General features: G+C 39.2%; 1 protein-coding gene across 2 annotated transcripts in view; it reads left to right on the plus strand.

Moving 5' to 3' along the window:
- APP (amyloid beta precursor protein) overlaps positions 1-19,603 on the plus strand; it is a 229,353-nt gene that overhangs the window by 138,207 nt on the left and 71,543 nt on the right. The window contains exons 7-8 of one of the 2 annotated variants that reach the window (XM_056327035.1): positions 6,041-6,208; positions 18,722-18,855. In XM_056327035.1, coding sequence (XP_056183010.1) covers positions 6,041-6,208; positions 18,722-18,855 — 302 coding nt within the window. The remainder of the gene's footprint in view (positions 1-6,040; positions 6,209-18,721; positions 18,856-19,603) is intronic. The other variant, XM_056327036.1, reaches the window with a different exon arrangement.

Raw genomic sequence — 19,603 nt, forward strand, 5'->3', positions numbered from 1 at the left:
AGCTGATAAATTTAACCTAATGGATTTGCATTAAAGTAACTGATAGCTTTTAATTAGACATTACAATTTAAAGCATAGCTATTCCACTGTAATACAATACTTAAAAATATGTTGCAATTAGAAGAAATCTTTTTTTATGATCTAGTAATCTTGTTGATGGAAAAGCAGTCAGTATATTATTACTATTTTGGGTCAAGGGCAAAAGTACTGAAATACTAAATACAGTAATAGTTCTGTTTTATGTAAGGTTGGAGGGTGGAGAGTGGTTTCATTTGAAAGATATGTTGCCAGAAGAAATCCCCCAAGAATCTGTTTCTCTACAGAAAATGTTATTTTACTATATTGAAGCAATAATTAGTTGAATATTTTGGTTTGCTGTGTAAAAAGACTGGAATGCACTTTCGGCCTAATCCTCATATTCACTGTCTGGCCCTGTTAGCATAATCATGATGTTATGTGGAAATGATACCTTTTCTAAAATACACTTAAATTCATGAAATTTGTTTGACCTACGTTTAAAATCAGACCAGGCTTTTTGTTTGGGTTCTGGCTGTCGGGAGTAACTCTATGGCACCTTGTTTAAAAATTTAGTTATGTTGTGCACAAATAAATAGAAAATGTATTTTCACATACTTGTTCCACTAAGAATTGTAAGGCTTTGTATTCTAGCCAAGTATACAATTAATTTTTTCTTGTATTCCAAATATTTCCCTCCAGTAACTAAAGAATAAACATTAGAGAGAGAAATTAAATCTTAATTGCTGAGGATGGCAATTACAATTTTAGGGTATTTAACAGTTTTAGAAGAGCTGTTCTTCAGTTTTGCATTTAGAAGTCATCATTTTGCTCTTTTAACTTTCTCTGAGGGAAGTATCTTAGCAATTGTGTAGCTTGTACAAAACTTTATTCCGAGAGTATGTGCCAGATTCACAGCTGTCTTCTCCTAATTCCAAAAACCTCTTCTGAAATTAGCTTTTGTCTTTTGAAAACTGAAATTTGGCTGCCTGTTCTAACCATATATTCAGAATGAGGAAGTTCTGTTTCAATGAAATTATCTTTAAATATTCCCTTTTAATTCATTGAGCAAAACAGTATTGTGCCTTTTTGGAACACCAACAGTATAACTAAAAGGAAAACCATGCATTTACTCTTGTCTAATATTTCTCAACAAGTTAAAAAATGGAGACCAATATAGATATGTGTGTATTAATATCCTCAAACTATAGTTCTCAGCTCCTGAAGACACAGAAGCCAAAATAACGACAGTTGCAATATTTTATATACTAGCGCATGATAAAGTGGAGCATATACTTCATGATATATATTTGAGAGGTTTATTCCTTTGACCTCTCTTGCATTAATAGATTACTCTGTTTTTAGTGAAATATGAACGGTAAAATATAAGATTGTGATTCCATATACTTAAGCAGCTAAGTGGTTTAGGTCCTTGTTTAAGACTTGTTTGGGTCCACTGTGATTATGATACGCAGGTTGAACTAACAGCAGCAACACAGACAAAGCAAACACGTACCAGTGCTGGTGAGTTGGTTCATGCCACCGGTATGATTTATTTGTATGTACTTGACAATATCAACTTGAAACTTGAAGGGCTGGTAGTATAGAAAAAGTCAGCAATACAATGTGCTTTCCACTACTGTGGCTAAATTAAAGAACTTGTAGTATTTCTAAGCCAGCATGATGGTAACTTTCTACTGTATCATTAAGATAAAGAGGTTTTTCAGAAATGTAAACTAAATAGAGGACCCAGCAACTCCCAAGACAAGTCAGAGCTGGTAGTCTAACTCTTCCTGTTGGTCCTTTTTTTCCTTAAGTCTTTTCAAATTTAATTTCTGGTGTAAGGTTTGAGACTAACTGTGCCAGCATTTAAATGAGCTTAGTTCTCATGATCATGTAAATAAATTCAAATCCTGAAGAAAATACTGAGGAACCTTGATGTTTACAATGATAGAAATATGTAAATGTAGCTTTAATATTTCTTTTCCACATCAGAAGTTTAAATTTCAGTCTCCTCAACTGAAAATGTTGGTGTTCACAGAGTAAGTGTTAGTCCCATGTGAAAGAAGAAGCATGGAGTTGAGATTTTGGAATAAAGCAATTACAGTTTCACTTCGATTTAAAATAGTTTTTATTCAAGGAGCAAAAAAGGAACAGTTTATATGGTAATGAAAAATTTTTAAAAACCACTCAGAACCATATTTTATATTTCCCTCTGTAAAAACTGATCATTGCGAGGATCTAAAGTGTTGGCACATCAATTCTAATTAGCTCGACTTTGAGGATTTTGTTAAATGGGTGTTTGTGGAAGTACTTTGTGTAAAGCCCCTATAAATCAATGTCCACATACTAGAAGACTGTGCATTAGTTCCTAGGGTGCTGAAGTCTGTGCTTTTCAAAGACAGAAGAACACAGACAGTGCTGGTGTTCAGTGTAACTGATTAGTTTTCAGTGTGTCGCTTTAACTATTAATTTAAAAGCAAAGCAAAAAGCTTTGCCACAGCACTGTCCTTCAGGGAATGATCTACCTGCTTGGTTAGAAATAGCTCCTTTGGCATCGAGAGGCTAGAATAAAGTATAACATGCCTGGAATGAGGAAAGTTGAATTGTACTTTCCCGATTATCTCAGAAATAATTTGCTATATCTAAGGTTTTAGAGAAGGAGGGTATTGGCAACTGTAATCTTTGATTCAGGGCACAGAGAAGATGAGAAAAATTTTACTATTGAAGAAGGATGGTTTGAAAACTGTAAGCATCTGAAAACAGAATTTAGACAGCTTATGAACCTGGGTTGTGGCAAAGGCTTGTCCTCTAGTATTACCCAGTTTCATGGAGCCAAAGGCAAAAATGCGCCTTCAGAGGGGGGAGAGTGCGCATGTTCCTCAAAGCAAAGCTCACCAATAATGCTGTACTTGATAAAAATTATTTGTGGTATCAAGTAAAATTGAATTTCACAGTGGCAAAAAATAACTCATCTTTTAATCAGTTTTCAGCAACAGGATTTATATATAAAGCAAAGACAGCTTTTAATTGTTTGATTAATCATTTAGCATTGTATACTGCCTGCCTGCTGCTAATACCTGTGAAAATACCATAGCTCGTCCATCATAACGCATTATCTGCTACACTGTAGCCATGTATGGGGAAACGGTATTTGGATTGATAGCCCAATAAAAGCTGTTGAATTTCCCATCTCCCCATGTCCTTTCCCCATCCTCTCAGTGGTGGTACAGCTGAGGATCAAATGCAGTGGCTTTTTTCTGTAAGGACAAGTGATGAGGATATGGAGAGAGGACAGGGGGAGCAACAGCACTAACAGGAGCTATGGGACCATTTCCTAGGCATGGAAACTGGTTTAAAAATGTACTTTTACCCCAAAGCAGGGATGAAGCAATGGTACTCTGAGCACCCCACACAGAGACCAGGCGGTAGTGGATGGTCTTGGTGACACTGGGAAAGGGGTGACAGCACTGAGAATTTTCCTAGACTGGACCAGCAACACACTTCCCTCAAACGGAGCAACTGTGAAACAGTAATCCGAAGTATTTTTCCCCTCTCTTGCTTAATCTTCATTTAGGTCGTAAACTGTTCGCAGTAGACCATTTCTGTCTGCAGTGAAGTAATGATCATTTAGGTCTCCCCAACAGCAGTATGGTTGGCTGTACAGGCTGGAGGGAAGGATGTCCCTCCACTGCCCTGCACTGTCACCACCGGCCTGATGGGAGATGACAGATCAGGCAGGAGGCAGGTGTCTGGCCACAACGCTGGGCTGCAGAGCTTCAGGTTTGCTCTTTTTAATATGTTGCCCTGTGGTTTTCCTGAATGCTTGTTCAAGTGTATCTTCATGTGTATGTATGACTTTGGTTTCCAAAGAGCCAATTCCTTGTTATCATTAGCATCAGTTATTTGATGGACAATTAGCTTTGCTTTTGCACATACAAAAAAAAAAAAAAAAATCTCTGCTGCTATTTCTGGAGAGAGGTAACAATAGGAAATTTCATAAATATGTGAACCGTTCCCATCCCGATAGCGCTTAACAGCGCAAAAAAATAAGTCAGATGTTACAGCAGAAATAGCATTTTGAGGGAAACCTAGAAGGAGCTTACTGTGTGGGTAGAGGTCAGCCTGTAGTCAACATTAACTAAGGAAGACTGAGTTGTTGAGATCTTTGTGTCTTTTGAAATGACATTTCCTGTCAGCAAAATTTCTCTTGATTATACCTGTCTCTCTAACATAAAGAGTCACTATTCATCTCTAATTGACATTTGGCAGCTCTTCCAAGGCTGTGCAGAGTTGGATTTGTGTGGAGATTTGACTGTATACGTGGATGGCAGGGCTGGATTTGTTTTTAAAATAAATAGAAGTGCTTGTATACTAAATGTGGTCTATAATTAATCGTATGGTAGTATACAGTTAATTGTAATTAATGTGTTGTACAATTAAATATACTTGTTTTTTCTCTAAAGTTAAAAAAAAACCACCTGGTGTTCCTTTGCCCCTAATTGCTTCCCCCAGAACTGTGACATTTGTAGCACATCCCTGATGGTTGCGTATGCTTGGATCTGTTCCTCCTAGATCAAATGTATGCTCCCTAAAATTGATTCTTGACTTTATTTATGGATCCGATATGTGAATGTTAAACCCATGTAAAATTCTACCTGTATTATATATTTAAGGAAATGTGGGTATATACTGACTGCCAATGACAAGTGGAATAAAACCTATTTATAAAGAGCGGTGCTCCCGGGGAGAGTGAAGTGATGGATCAGGAGAGACTCTGAAAAACAGGATTCTTTGTAGCCAACATCTGAGAGCTGATGAGCATGCGGGGGATTCTCAGTGCTAATGCACTGATATTTCTTCATACCTTTCAACCCTTAGGGATCTGCCTTCCACAAAATTCAAATATATGCAGAGAATTTAGAAGCCTGTCGTTGAACATACCGGTTTGTCTGCCGATGGAGTGCGTGGGATGAAAGCAAATGAGGGGTGTATTGGTGTTTAATATTATGTAGATTTGAAATGACTTATGCAGCACATTGAAAGATAAAACTGTTTTTGTCTGTTTGGAACATTATTGGTAAAGGGCTATACATTTACATGTGTAATTGGCTGAACTCCAAATTGCAGGCAGAATTTGCTTTGTCTTCCTTTAATTTTTGTGGTTTGGTTCTTCCCTCAGGTTTTCATGTGTTGCAGGATGTAGGCAGAGACTGTGGCAGCTCACAGTGAACACAAACACAAACCATTTAAATTTTTTCCCTATATATTGACTGGGGATGAGATTTCCTCCCATGGATGGGTTAAAACTATGGCAGTAATTTCATATGTGTGAGCCCTTGAACTATGAATTAGAAACTCTGTGCTGGGCAGCTTGCAAGGGCGGGTTTCTTCGGCAGTGACTATATAAGTAGGTGTCTGAAGATAATTGTTTTCTTCTATAACTCATATTTCAATTTTGTTTTTTCTTTTGTATAAGATGGGAAACCACCTCAGTTTGGGCAGGGAGGAGGTAGTATATAGCTAAAAAAAAAAAAAAAACAAAAAAAAAAACCCAATAAGAGAAAATGTGTCTCTTTCTGCTTTCAGATGTTGCCCTTCTGGACAGGTACTGGGTAGTCTGCTTGGGCAGGAATCTGCCTGGGGCCATTGGCAGACCCCGCAGACGGTCAGTGTTTGTACCCCTCTGGCCTGGAGGCAGATGAAACCTCACGCTTGTTCCACTGCCACCACACTGGAGCTTGTTTCGGGGCAGCACCCCGCAGTGTGTGCAGATAAAGTAGCTAAAACCACAGAAGTACAGGCAGGCTAAGGAGACTTAGTGGCGTGAATCTGTCAGCTCAAAATTTACCTTTGTTGTCTCCGGGGTGGTTTTCCAGGGAAGGGTTTCCCGTTCCCTGAAACACCTCCTTGGTGCACCTCCTTCCTCCCTTGCGTGTGTGGATGTTGAGAGGCACCTAATTAGGAAACCGAGACGCTACCATTTACATGCTAAATGTGGTTCCTCCGGGTCTCCTGTGACTAGAGGTGTGCTCTGAGCAAGCCGAGACTGGTCCCTGCCGCGCGATGATCTCCCGCTGGTACTTTGACGTGGCCGAAGGAAAGTGTGCGCCCTTCTTTTACGGCGGCTGCGGCGGGAACCGGAACAACTTTGACTCAGAGGAGTACTGCATGGCGGTCTGTGGCAGCGTCAGTAAGTGCCCCTCCACGCCTCCCTGGCTCCCACCGCGTGGGAGCGAGCCTGGGCTCACACTAACCCCCGGCCGCGGTCTGTCCGACACCTCTGCTCACCGCTTAGATCCTCATTAGCCTCTTGCTAACCCAGCATGGTAGTGGGTGACTGCGTGGTGCTGTAGATGGGGAGTCTGCAAGTAGGTAGCTGAAAGCCTAACACTTCCTTAGATGAGGCCTTCGCACTCACCTTCTCTTAATTTTCTGTCGAAGCGTACTGACATGTTTGTGTGTGTCTGTGTGTGCACCTACAATGCATGTGCAGGAAAAAACACAAACCTTAGGGAAACCTCAGGTAAGTTTAAAAATAGCTCATAGTGTTTCCAGTGGTTTTTCATGTATTATTTCTGACCTTTTTTTAATCAAAGTAATATAAGCTCATTAGAAGAACAGAATTTTTATTTCCAGGTATTTTTTCTGTTTGTTTGATTGGTTTTAGTTTGAGTGAAGACTTTGTATGTGTTTGCAAAGAAAAGGGGAGAAATGACAATCAGGTTTTTCAGGTTTCCCTAAGGGCTGTGATACGCATGGATGTAAATCAGCTCCCACTTAGAACGAACCATGTATTTTTAATGATCATTTTCCCTGAAGAAAGAGTGTTTGCACTGTGATTTTTGGTTTGAGAAGGAAGGCTTACTCCATTACAGAGTATTGAAGCTGATAAATCAGATGCTGGATTTATCAGCTGGGTTTGAGCTCAGGAGGAGCCTCCTGTATGCTCCCTTCCCATCTGCCTTGCCAGCACGTACTCTTGAGGGAGAGTATTAGCTGCCATTTACATCTGACACGTTAAAGAGTGAGTACATACCTGACTGCCCTGACTGCTCACAGAGTATGGAGGAGCAGAACAGAAGCAGCACATTAAGGCTCCTTTTAGTAAAATATTTTCCAGGCGGCGCCTAAAAATGTTTGCAGTAAGAGAAAGGCTTAAAAATACACGCAAATGCAGGCAGAGCCCTCATAAAGTGTGCTATGTGTGTCATGGAGCAGAGGAGCTGACCCGTATTTTATTGGAGCAGGAGCAAATGCAGTTGTGGAAGCAGGATTGCTGCTCTGGTGCTCCAGCTGCATTTAATCTCGGCATCTTTTCAAGCTGTTCATGGCAAAACGCCATGGAGGGATGCGGAGAAAGTCTACCACAAGGCAAGTGAGAAGGATACCTCATGGACAGTGATCACCTTCTGCAATAAAACAGAAGATGTAGTGAAGAGAGAGAAGAACTATGCAATAGAATGAAATTTTGAACCATTGCATTGCTGTGTTAGGCAAGATGTCTCCAGAGATGCAAAATGTGGTTTGTCTCTGCATGCCCTATGACAGGCAAGAAAAACTGGGACTTTGTAACAAGTTAAACTAGGACAGCAGTAGGAAAAGAAAAAAGGTAGTTTTAAAGAAGAAATATTTAAGCAGTGAAATATACAAGGTATGTGATACTGATGAGCAGTTGATATTGTAGACATGGAAGGAGGAAAGAAAAGTAAACTGAGATGAATGGCTTATGCAGATTAGAGGCATAGGAAAAACACTGCAGAGAGAGGTATGTTGAGTGGTAAGCCTAGAAAAGCCACTTGAGCGCTTGCACATTTACTTTCGGGTAGCCAAGATGAGGCTGTGTTCATTCCTTACTATTATGGCCAATAGAGAATTTGTAAAGGATGGTTACCTTTTTCAGTCACATGTGGGTGAGTATCACGCATAAGTGGTTATTTGATCCCAGGCAAGATGGTGACCATCAAAACTGGTAATGGCAAACAGGTGAAAAACTGAACTTTTTACTACTTTGCATCTAAGTAGCCTCAGCAAGGGAAAATGACACAACTCAACATTCTTTACCTGCATAGAACTTTGGATACTGCAGGCATTTGTCTTGGTCCATACAAGGCAAATGAAGGTCGTCTACCTCTGAAAGTACACCTCTTGTGAGAGAACCTGTTTATTTCCCCAGAAATAAAAAAAAAAAAAGCCGGGGGGGGGGCGGGCTTCATCCTTACATTTCATGTCCAACAAAGTAGGATTAAATGAAGAATAGCTGTTGGCCTTTTGTGCTGAGCATCTTATTTAATGGTCAGTATAAGAGTTTCTAAAAGCTGCATACTCTGGTTCTTGTTGGAAGAAGTCAGCCTTTTCACATACCTGGTAGGAACTGAGGATTATTACTGCCTTGGTCAGTGTTACTAAAAAAATTACAATATTTTTATGAAGGCTGGACGACAGCATGAATAAGGACTTGTAGTAGATCTTGACTTTTGAAGGATTGCAGTTTTGTTAAACATCCCGTTTTTACAGCTTGCTTTTGGCTCCTGCCCTTGAAGCTGAGCCATATGGATGTTTCTTTGTCCCAGTTCTGCAATGGGACTATGTGCAGACTCAAAGATCTCCAAAGATCGTGTATCTTGCATACAGAGCTGTAGTTACTCACTCAGTACTTCAAATCTGGAGTGTTTCATTTCTGGCTTTCATAGTGCTGCAAAATTATTACACAGACAGAATGGTATTGCTGACTAAAAGAGCAGTCACATCACAAAACAGACTTGATGAGGATTATCCTTACACAGTAAAATCTGGAGGGATGTTACTTCAATAATGCAGTGGTTTTGCCTTTCATATACAGGTTGTAGGTGAAAGCATATATAAGAGCAATACAGTTGAGTTTTCTGTATTATACTTCCAATCAACCTAGTGACCTTTTTGCAGGAAATCTTCTGCTACAAGGGGTGACCTCGGCCAGGATCTTGGAAAAGAATACTATGGATTGAATGAAATTTGGAAATCAGATTGTCTGTCGTCTTCAGACCTGTCTCTTGGCAGCCAAAGTTGTTCAGCTCATGCTGTTTGTGAGAATAAATGATCTTCTCTTTTAAGACTGGCTATTCTCTCACAGCATGTGGAATCAGAAATGAAATAAGAAATAACGTCAACATTTGCTATATATGATATTCATTAGGTACATTCAGATATAATACATAGAGAGGAATCTCCCAGGCTTGTTGGACTATCTTGTAGAAGCTGGGTTTGGTTTGGTATTTTTCCCTATGTTCAGTTCAATAAAACAATGCCAAGAACATTACCTTTTCTGTTCTTTCCATAGACACCTCGGTTTACTTTGGGATTCCCAATTTTCAGTCTTGAGTAATTTTTTCTTTAAGGAAACTAAAGTTAGGTTGAGCTGCTTGGCTTCATTTGCACAGCTGGCCATGAGGAAAAGTAGAGTTGATCTTTTAAAATAGATATCCCAGAGGGCTTTTTCCTGCCTTTTTGTTGGGTGAGGTTTTTTGGTTGGTTTTTTTTTTTTTTCCCTTCAGTAGTTTCTCAAAGGTTTGAGTCCTTAGGGTACACTTTCCACACTACTTTAGTTACATAGTTAGTTCCTGTATTTTTATGCTATTTCAGTGTGTTCTATACCCTGAGCTATACACCTGTTATTTCTGTTAATAAAATAACTTTGTTTTCCTCTGGTTTCATCTGCTGTTTCAGTATCACCATGCTGTTTCTCCTTATTGTTCCATCATTTTGCTGAATAGAAATGGTAATGAAAAATATTTAAAGTGCTGAATACATTATGTTCTAGCACTTAAGTGAGATCTTGGTTTTGATACCCTTCTAATGTTGCTGAATTAGTTGCTTGGCTTTTTTTACCTGGCTGTAGTGCAGATTCCACCCTCACCTGAATCCCACAGAAAAAAAGAAAAACTTGGAGAAGAGTTTCCATCTAGGCCACCCCTGTTTTGTCCTGTCTTCACCCCTGCCCCTTCACCCTTAACTTAGTCTTTCTGTTTAATCTTTGCACCTTCCCCCTCTTTTGCTGATTGACTGGATACCAAGCAAAAATGAATTCCAAATCAAATATAATAAATGCAGTTTATTTTATTACACTATAAAGGAAAAATAGCATGCAGTATGATAAAAGGTAGCAATACTAGTTATTATGCACAATAGGATAAAAGACCATTAGGAACAAAGCATCAGATCATTACTGCAAAGCGTTACAGAGACTAAGAAAAGGATACATCGCCAATTAACACCTTATCCAGGCCCACACTTCGGCTGGGAAGCCTCATTGGAGCTGGCACCATGCTTCTTGGTAACTGGGAAAATTCCTGTGTGGTGTGTCCACCCGTAGGTGAGGCTTCTGGCCCAGTCCCAGATCTTGCTCGCCTTTATACTCAGCGAGAAAACAAAATAGTTTACAGTGTATGCATTTTAAGTTTAGGCTAAGTGCAGGCATGCAATATCTCATGATTCACAAGGTTCACGCATGCCAGGGACATTGGCCAGATGCCCAAGTGTGGTGGAGTTACCATCAAGCCACAGCTGCACAAAATATTTATTGTCTGAATGTTCCTGCTCATATCTTGCTTGTTCAGGGGGCTCAAGACGAACACCACCTGCTTATTAAAGTTGTCCTTGTGCTCCCTGAGCTCACCGTCCAAGTTAAGGGATCCCTAATTAAAGACAAAGGCTTTTTCCTAAGTAGTAATCAATTTAATAAACTGTCACCACACCCCTGCACCCTGCCATGGTTATTTACTTCATTCTGTATTCTTTTTCTCTCCAATATGAGTTATCTCAAATAGCTCGTGTTATTGTTGCTCACTTGTGTCCTATAAAAAAACAGTGAGCCTCTCTTAGGCAGGAGACAAGATGGATGCTAAAAGCACATCTTTCCTTTGTCTAGCTGTAGTTTGCTTTGCAGGACAAATTAGTTTTTACGGACAGCAGTTGGGTTTCTCTTGAATAGTGGGCAAAGGATGAAAGGGTGCAATATGAGTTTGGTTTTCTCATAATACATTGAAATTGGACTGAACCAAAACCTGAGGATGTTCTGTTGTCACAAGTACTTGTATACTACGAATACTGAAAGTATGAATACTGAATACTAATACCTGAACACATTGTCTACAGAAAAAAAAAAAAAACCCAAGATTTTTTATTCTGCTTCCTTTCTGAAGTCTCTTTGCCTTGATCTGAAAGAGTGGGTCTGTCCTGTCATGCAGGGCGTTAGACTCTTTTTGCTATCCACAAATCTGATCGATGCTGTGAGGTGTGACAAAAATGATTTGTCTGTTAGGTAGGAGCTAACTGTCGAATTTTTTCATTCATCATCCAGCTACATGGGAATTGCTATATAATTGTCCTAGAAGTAGAAAGCTTCAAGGATCTTGTTACCAATTCCTTCAGCGTGCCAGACCACATACTTGCTCTCTGTTGATTTTTAATAAGGGTGTTCAATACTGTCTACAGTTTCTATTCAATATAGGCACTCAAACTTCTACTGTGTGACTGGCCATAATGGCTCCTTGGAAGTCATTAGGTTCTATCAGGCAGTTAATTCAGATTTAATGACCTCAGAATGGTTATGTATTGACAAGAATAAGCAGAAGATGATAAATTGCCATTATCGAAAGAATGATTTCTGTCTTACTGTGATACTGAAGAATAATCTATTGTACAGTTTTTTTCACTCTCTTAATTGTTGCTTGTTAAACATCCTTAAATCTATAGAAAATATATTTATTTTTTTAACAAGTACTATTTTGAAATTACGTTAATGTTCAAGTCTTAATTTGGGGACAAAAGGAGCTTCAAAGCTGGGAAAATTCATTGTCTGAAATGGGCTTTATCTGTCAGCTGTGGTATAGAAGACGGCTCTCCCCGCCGCTCCTGCAGCTGCAGTGTGACCTGTTCAGGGCAGAGTGGAATTCATGCTGCCGTGTTTTCGTTTGTTCTGCATCTAAACCAGGAGTCAACTCTACTCTGGTGGCACAGTCAGTTTTTGAAAACTCTGACATATAATTAAAATGTCTTTTATAAAATAGGGGGGCTATCATCGCACTGAACTCCTGCAGCTAGCAACAGATGTAGCCAACAGGATTCAGTGGTGTCAGTTGCCTCCTTCCTTACATAAAGCCCAGAAACCTAGTTGTAAGGTTAAATGTTAACATGCATTGTTTTATTTTTTTATCATTTTAGAGCACAATCACAGATTTCTGGGTGATTTTAGAACAGTATTTCTTCTCTAGACTAAATGTTGTAAACTTACAGACTTGCTAGATCTTTTGGTGATGTTTAAATGACATTATTTCAATTTCAAATGGAACATACGAAAAGGAACATACTAAAAGCTACAATTTCATAATATACGTGGGATTTCACACCCTCTTAAATACAGATTAAAATATTGTGCACAAGACCAGTATGGGGGACCCACTCTTACTGCTTTTTATAGAGGCTGACTTCAGCTTGCATGCAGATTAGTACCCCTCTGTCGCTGATAACTGATGAGATGGCTCTTAATGTGTTTCCAGGTCATGCTTTTCAGTGAGGGGAAAATTCATGACATACAGCTTTTTGCAGTATCTAGTTTAATTTCTGTTTGGAGTTCCTGCCAATAGCAGTATGTACTTTTTTAATACTCTGATTGTTAGTGATTTCCTTTATCCATTTGTTCCTTGTTTGGGATCTTGATACCAGCCTAGGTAGCATGAAGTGAAATGTTTTGGCAGCTAAACTTGCATGCCAACTTCCAGAGCATGTCTAAGGCATTAAAAACCTGTAGTACATTCTAAGCAGAATGGTAAAGTATACTCAATTTTTAGTTAGGTAGCACATATTAATCATTTGTTTCATTTAACAGGTGATTGCTTGTTTTATCTGTACAATTTCAGAGACTCTGTGAGCTTCAGGTCAAGTAGGAGGCTCAAAGATGGAAGTCAGGCCATGTCTAGAGCAGGTTCATCTGGACTGGGTGATACTGCCCTTTCACTGCTTGTGAGCTTTATGGGGGAGTTGGCAGCCATCTGCCTATAAAAGCAGCAGGGCTTGCAAGTTGCTTCATGCCAGGAATGCTTTTTGTTTGTTTTTTTTTGACAGTGCCTTTAGTGCTGGAAAATATTAATCACAGCAACTAGCTACAATACTAATCTGTCACAGCACTACAGGAGATAGCACGAGGCTTCTGTATTTTAAATTCTACCATTTTAAATTCTAAAAATCTGCCTTTGTAAGTAGTGATGTTGCAAGAAAGCATTTCATGTAATAAGTACGAAATCTTTTATTTGAATTCATAAAAAACTCAAGTTGTTATACAAATTCACTAAGCCAGTCACACTGGGACAACCTGTTGCTTCATCACAAAGGCTCTTTATATTCAGTTGTCTTACTGCTTCCCAAATTAGCAGTAAAGGGGACATTACCTCTCAAGACTTTACTTAATAAATGTGTCCCTCTCCCACCATCTCCAGCATGAATTGCCCGTATCTGCTGAATTTTATTTTCTCTGGCATGAAAACTGGGTGAATTTTGCATCTTGGTGAAGCTGAGGCCAAATTTGAATAGCATAGATGAAATATTAAGAAAAACACACTTTTGCAGTTCTTCACTTATTGTGAGTGCTTAGCACTTACCATTCAGTGCCTAGGAGAAGTAACAGGATGACTTCCAGTATCATCTATTTAAATTTTTTATTTTGACTATTGCCCTTAGTGGATGCAAGTGATCCACAGTTTCTTCATCAATACAAATTCACACTTACATTTCACCCTTGAACCACACCTGGAGCTAGTGTTGGACTGGGACTTTTCATAAGCAATTGAGTGCAGTTTAGGATTCAAAAGGAAAATTATACAAATGTTTTCATATACAAGATTTTGACCATTGATAATTTCAAGCACTGTAAATTTTATTAATGTAATGTGTTACAGTAGACACTGTTTTTGCTGTAATTTGTTTTGTTGGATCTAATCACAGTTCTCTTTTGGGGGGGGTTGTTTTGTTTTATTGGGGTTTTTTATTTTGTTGTTGGTTTGATTTGGTTTGATTTTCCCTCTGTGGAACTTGATAACTCTTGTTTACCATCTTGGGAGGAGGCATGCTCAAGAGAATACTTCTGTCTTGTATTTATTTTCATTTGATGTAAAAAGTAAATAATTTAATGGGGTTTTTCCCTCATAAATATTTAAACTTATGGTGACAAATCAAAAGAGAATGAACTTGAAGCAGAGTATTGCAAAGATGCTTGAGAAAAGTTTGTTTTGGGGACCTCCTCCCAAGCATACAATGAATAAAAGAACTCCAAGGGGATTGATCTGAGCAATTAAAGGCTGAGGGGAGTGTCAAATGGATGGATATGAGCAAGGCAAAATTGCGTTTGTTGGGGCTGGTGAGAAGGAGGTTGCACTGATGGAGATGCAGTGAAAGCATGATTGCCAATTTCTAGCTATGCATGGTCAGGAAATGTATCTTGGAAGTTCTTACACAGAAGAATTCTTATATGAGAAAATCTAACTTAAATCTAGTTTAGATGCCAAGTATCAACTTCAGTTAAGGCAATAGATAAGGAATAATATGAGTATGGTATGTGGGGGTTTTTGCTTACCAAGAAGTCTCTGTGAGGGATTTACTAAACTGTCTTTCAAGCTGCCTGTTGTTTTGATGCCATACCAACTATTTAAATTATAGCCTATCAAAGGAAGATAGGATCAGTCTTTGCAAGTAAAGTTGAAGAAGGAATGTAACTTCTAAACATGTGATTTCTCTATGTCAGTACACTTAATTATATTTTCAGACCAAGGTTGCTACACTGACCTGTAATTATTCTTTGACTGTTAATGCAAGTTATGAAATATTACAGAAACTGAATGCAATCTTTTATGACAAAGTATTTGAGCCTTGATGGGTAGTAAAGCCAATGAGATAACCCAACTATTAAGAAAGGAAAGACCATCCCACTGGAACACTGGGTTCTCTTTCATCTGTTAAGTCTCTTCACATCACCTGTGCCTGGAATCTCATTCAGTTAAACTAGTAGACATTTTTAAACAACATGCTTTTTAATCCACTTTAGGAGCATTCATCTAGTTTAACAAAATTTTGGAAGCTAAGAGACTGGACATGGAAGGTGGAGACGCCAAGCCTCAGAACTGTTGCTGCTTCAGATGTGATCCCTGAGTGTACCACCATTACTGTACAGGGGACTTTTTTTCTTTAAGTCAGTACCAACATGCATGTATTTTTTCTGACAGAAGGCCATACTTGTCTTTATAGGCTCTGTTAGTCCATGTTTTGGACTCTTCAGCCACAAGCAGCCAAGTAAATGTCCCAGGAGCGGTAGGTAGGCTGAGTCCTTAGGGCTGGCTTTGCGCAGGCTCAGCCAGCTCTGACATGCGCTGGGCATGGACCAGTGCCAGCAGCAAGCTGGGAGGGAGAAAACAGCCATTTTACCCCTTATTTTCACACCTGTTCACTGGCTGGGTTTCAGAAGGAGATGCCAAAGCAGGATGTTTTCAAGGATGTTTGGGGGCCAGTCAGCATATCTGTGCATAAGTTGTTCAAATACTTAATTGCACTTATTACTGAAAGTGGGTGGCTTATTTCTGGTCTGGATTTCCAGACTTATTTCTGCCTGGCTTTGTTCTCCAACCACCAGACCTCAGTTGCTTCTTTCCGATAAAACTGTTGTCAGAAATCTTTTCCCAGTAGAGATTTTCTAAATCAAATTAGTAGTCCAGTGCCTGGCGGATGAGTGTAACTGATGGGGCTTCTTAACCATTCTTCATTAGCATTGCCCTTTTTAGCATTAGCTTGAGAGAGCAGGTTGTGGTCAGCTGTCAGTGTGCTCCTCACAGCCTTTCCCATGCTCCTGGGCACAGCCTGGCCATCAAAGGCATCCAGATCCGCCTTGTCGCTGCTTTGATTGGGTTTTGTGCAGCTTTACAGGGGGCTTGGTGCTCTTACATCCTCAGCACCAGGCACTCTTACCTGTTCAGAAACACACCAGCAAGCATCCCGGTAGAAGCAGGCATGTTGTTTGAAAATCTGGGTTGTAAAGGCCGCACATGTGAGATGGGAGCTTTTGAAAATCAGACCTTGAATGTGCAGCTGGCTTAACTGATCTCGGTCCAAATGCTGGTGACCTTTTTCCCTGTTCAATAAATTAAAGGTTAAATTTGCATAATTTGTTGGTAGTTATTTAGATCAGCACTTCTTTCCACTCACATTTGTACAGACTTTAGTTTAAAAAAAAAAATAACCTGTAAAAGATGGAGAAGGATGTCAAATGTGCTAGAGCTGCCCCCCATTTCGTCTTCCCATACTAAACCCTGCTGTGTCCTGCAGAGGCAGTGAGAGGAAGGGGTAGGCAGAGGGGAATCCTCTTCTCACAGAGCCTGATAAAACTGTGGAACTCATTGCCAGACCATCTCATCAAGTTTTGGGGAATAAAAAAAAAAAAAAAAAAAAAAAAAAAAAGGCAATTAGTCATGGAAGGAAAATCCAGCAAGGTTAGCTAAACAGTGTGGTACTCGCTGCTTTTGGCTGGGGGTGTTTGGTGAGCCCCTGTCGGGAAAGGGGAGCCTGGAAGGGATGGCCTTTGCTCAGGCTGCCACTCGTAAATTCCTTCCTGGTTTGAAATAAAATTTTCATTTTCTAAATGGGACTGAAATGTACTACGCTTAACTGCAGCTTCAGGAAAGATGAAGATGAAATTAATTGGTCCGTGAGAGATTGAAAGGCAAAGATACTTAGGAATGCTTCTGAACATTACAGAAATGTTTTCAGTCAGTCCAAGCTTTGGGTGATTTGTTTTGGGGATTTGTTTACACTGGCTGTAGCCTTTCCAGCAGCCACCACCCCAGCACAAACCACATTAACATTGAAGACAGGTTGTTATCATTAAGAGTTTAAAAAGAAAGAGAATTTTTATGCTTTCATAACAGTATCACAGACTTCAAATTGTCTGAAGTTGTGAGAGCACTGAAAATACTGAGTAGCATTCTATTTCTGTGTTTTTTGTGACTTGTCAGGAAGCTTATTTGTTCCTGTTTGATTGTTACAGTACTTCAGTAACAAAGTCCACAATTTCACAAAATGTAAACTTGTAATTAAATATTTATGAAACAAATCTAAAAACAGTGGGAGGAGTGATCATTTGCACTGCCTATGACATCTGAATTGGATATTTTTTTTGCTTTTAGATTTTTGTTTGTTTGTGTGGAGGCAAGCAAGGCCTTCCCTTTGATCCAGTAACTTAAAAAAATCCATTGTGCAGTTTATACCAACAGCAGCCAAAACCATTTATGCCTGTTGCAGAGAATATGTAGAGATACCTCAAATGAAGCCAACCACAAAAACTTTGTTTGTTTTTTGAAATTTTGTTTTGCTTTTGGGGTTATACATCTAGGGGAAAATTGGAGGAAAAGGTTGGATTTCAGGTTAAGTTTTTCGTAAAATTTGAGGATGTATTGCCTTGAGATTAACACGTACTAACTGATGATTTTCCAAAAACTTTTTTTAATGATTTAGCATAGGTGTGTTTATGCTTCAGTTTGTTTGGGGGAAGTAGTCATAAATAAATACTGGATGTTAGTTACTTAGTCTCATGGTCAGATTAAAGTTTGCTTTTGTTAAAGTCATCGAGAAATATTTAGGATGTGAGGATCCTGGGTTTTTCTGTACTTGTATTAGTCTATGTACTGAAATGTATTGCCTCTGTAAGTGAACTATAGTACATGTAGTCAAACACATTTTCTAAAAAAAATCCTGCAGAACCAGTTGTACGGTCTTTGTTAATTTGTCAGAATTTTTAAACTTAACTTTGCAGTTGTTGTACTAAGTGTGACCAGGGAAATTAAACTAATTATATAATAAAGTATTTAGGGACAATGTAGCTGAAATGGAATAGTTGATCATCATTGGATAGTTTTTTAAATTGCTGTGTGGCCCTAGCACAGAAATGTTACTCGAGTTAATGTAGGGGTTGCTGGGTGTCACTGTGTAGAGAGGGAACTGTTGCTCACTTTGCTTGTATTACCCCAAATGCAAATCTTTCCACTACCAGTGTGATAGGTATCACCTGGTTATCCAACAGAAATAGCTAGCAATCAGTGCAGGCTTGCTGATTATTTCCAGCATCCATGAGTGGTTTTCTTAATCAAAGTTGCTGCTAATAAAGTAAATGCCTGTGAGGCCAAGCTGTCACTAAGGGAAGGATTTGAGGTATTTCATTAGAGTACTGTGGGGTCCATAGGTGCTTTAAAACGTATTTACATTGGCACTCATGTGTTACAATTTACCTTTGAAAAATAAACTAATACACAAAGCATGTAACTTTGCCAGGGGCTTTCTTTAGCTTATGTATTTTAGTCATTGCCAGGCACCTTTTCCTTAGAATATTTTTTTTGGCAACAGTTTCTAGCCTGTTTGAATAACATTGCTTTGTTCACTCTGAGAAGTTTCTCCTGGTATATAAAATGGGGCAGGGGTGAAATCCTTGTATATTTAGATGTGTTTTCTGTGTGTAACATAACCACCTAAACTATGTTTTTGTATCTCTCTGAGGTTAAATGAATGGCTTTATTCCAGTGGAATTTAGAGCAGATATTGCCTGCTGGGTCTGATTAAATTTTACCTATACTAAAGTAGAAATTCTGATTTTCTTCCTCTCTCCCTTGCCTCTCCCCATCTCAAAATTTTACCTCAGTCCCTACCACAGCTGCTAGCACTCCTGATGCTGTTGACAAATACTTGGAGACACCTGGAGATGAGAATGAACATGCCCATTTCCAGAAAGCCAAGGAGAGACTTGAAGCTAAGCACCGTGAAAGGATGTCTCAGGTAAGGGGAAATTTCTTTATTCTTGAATGGGGGAGTTTTGTCTGTCAAGTCATACAACGGTCATATTTCCCAAAGCTTCAGCCCACTGCCCTGCCTGGTTAGTGCTGTAAATACACCATTTACTGCCTTTCTGACCCTGTCTAGAAATTCAGCTGGCTGGGACATAGCATTTGCTGTTGGGTCACAGCTGCAACTGTAAGTCGCTACAGTTACTTGTGCTGGTAAAAAGGAGAAAAAAAAAAAGGGTTAAAAATCACTGCCTTCTGTGTGGAAGACTATCTGGGTTTTGAGATTATTCTTGTTTCGAAGTAAAGATCTTGACCACTGTATTAGTCATCCATCCTTTGCAGCAGCTGATAGAGATTTCTTGTGATTAGCTTCGTTCTCTGTTTGTACGCATACATGGCCATGTCCTGGGGTAATATAGACCGCCTATGTTCCTGTAATGATCTTGAGCCTCAAGGTAACATGAAATGCATCTAAAGCCGAAGAAAAGGGCAAAAATCACTGCTATGGAACTGAACCGAAATCCAACTGAATCAACTTTTTTATTTCCTTTAACCAAAAAGATTTGTGTAGCCTGAAACTGTACACTGTTTATAATCCCATGGATTTATAAACAGGGATGAGCTATCCACTGTCTCAGAAATAAGGTTTATAATAGCAATGCCAATTAAAAAATGAAAAAATTGTCACAGTTCTGCGCTAACAACAAATTAAAAATACAAGAGGTTTAAAGGAAAGCCTG

The sequence above is a fragment of the Falco biarmicus genome, chromosome 2 (assembly GCF_023638135.1).
Source record: "Falco biarmicus isolate bFalBia1 chromosome 2, bFalBia1.pri, whole genome shotgun sequence".
Taxonomy (NCBI): Eukaryota; Metazoa; Chordata; class Aves; order Falconiformes; family Falconidae; genus Falco; species Falco biarmicus.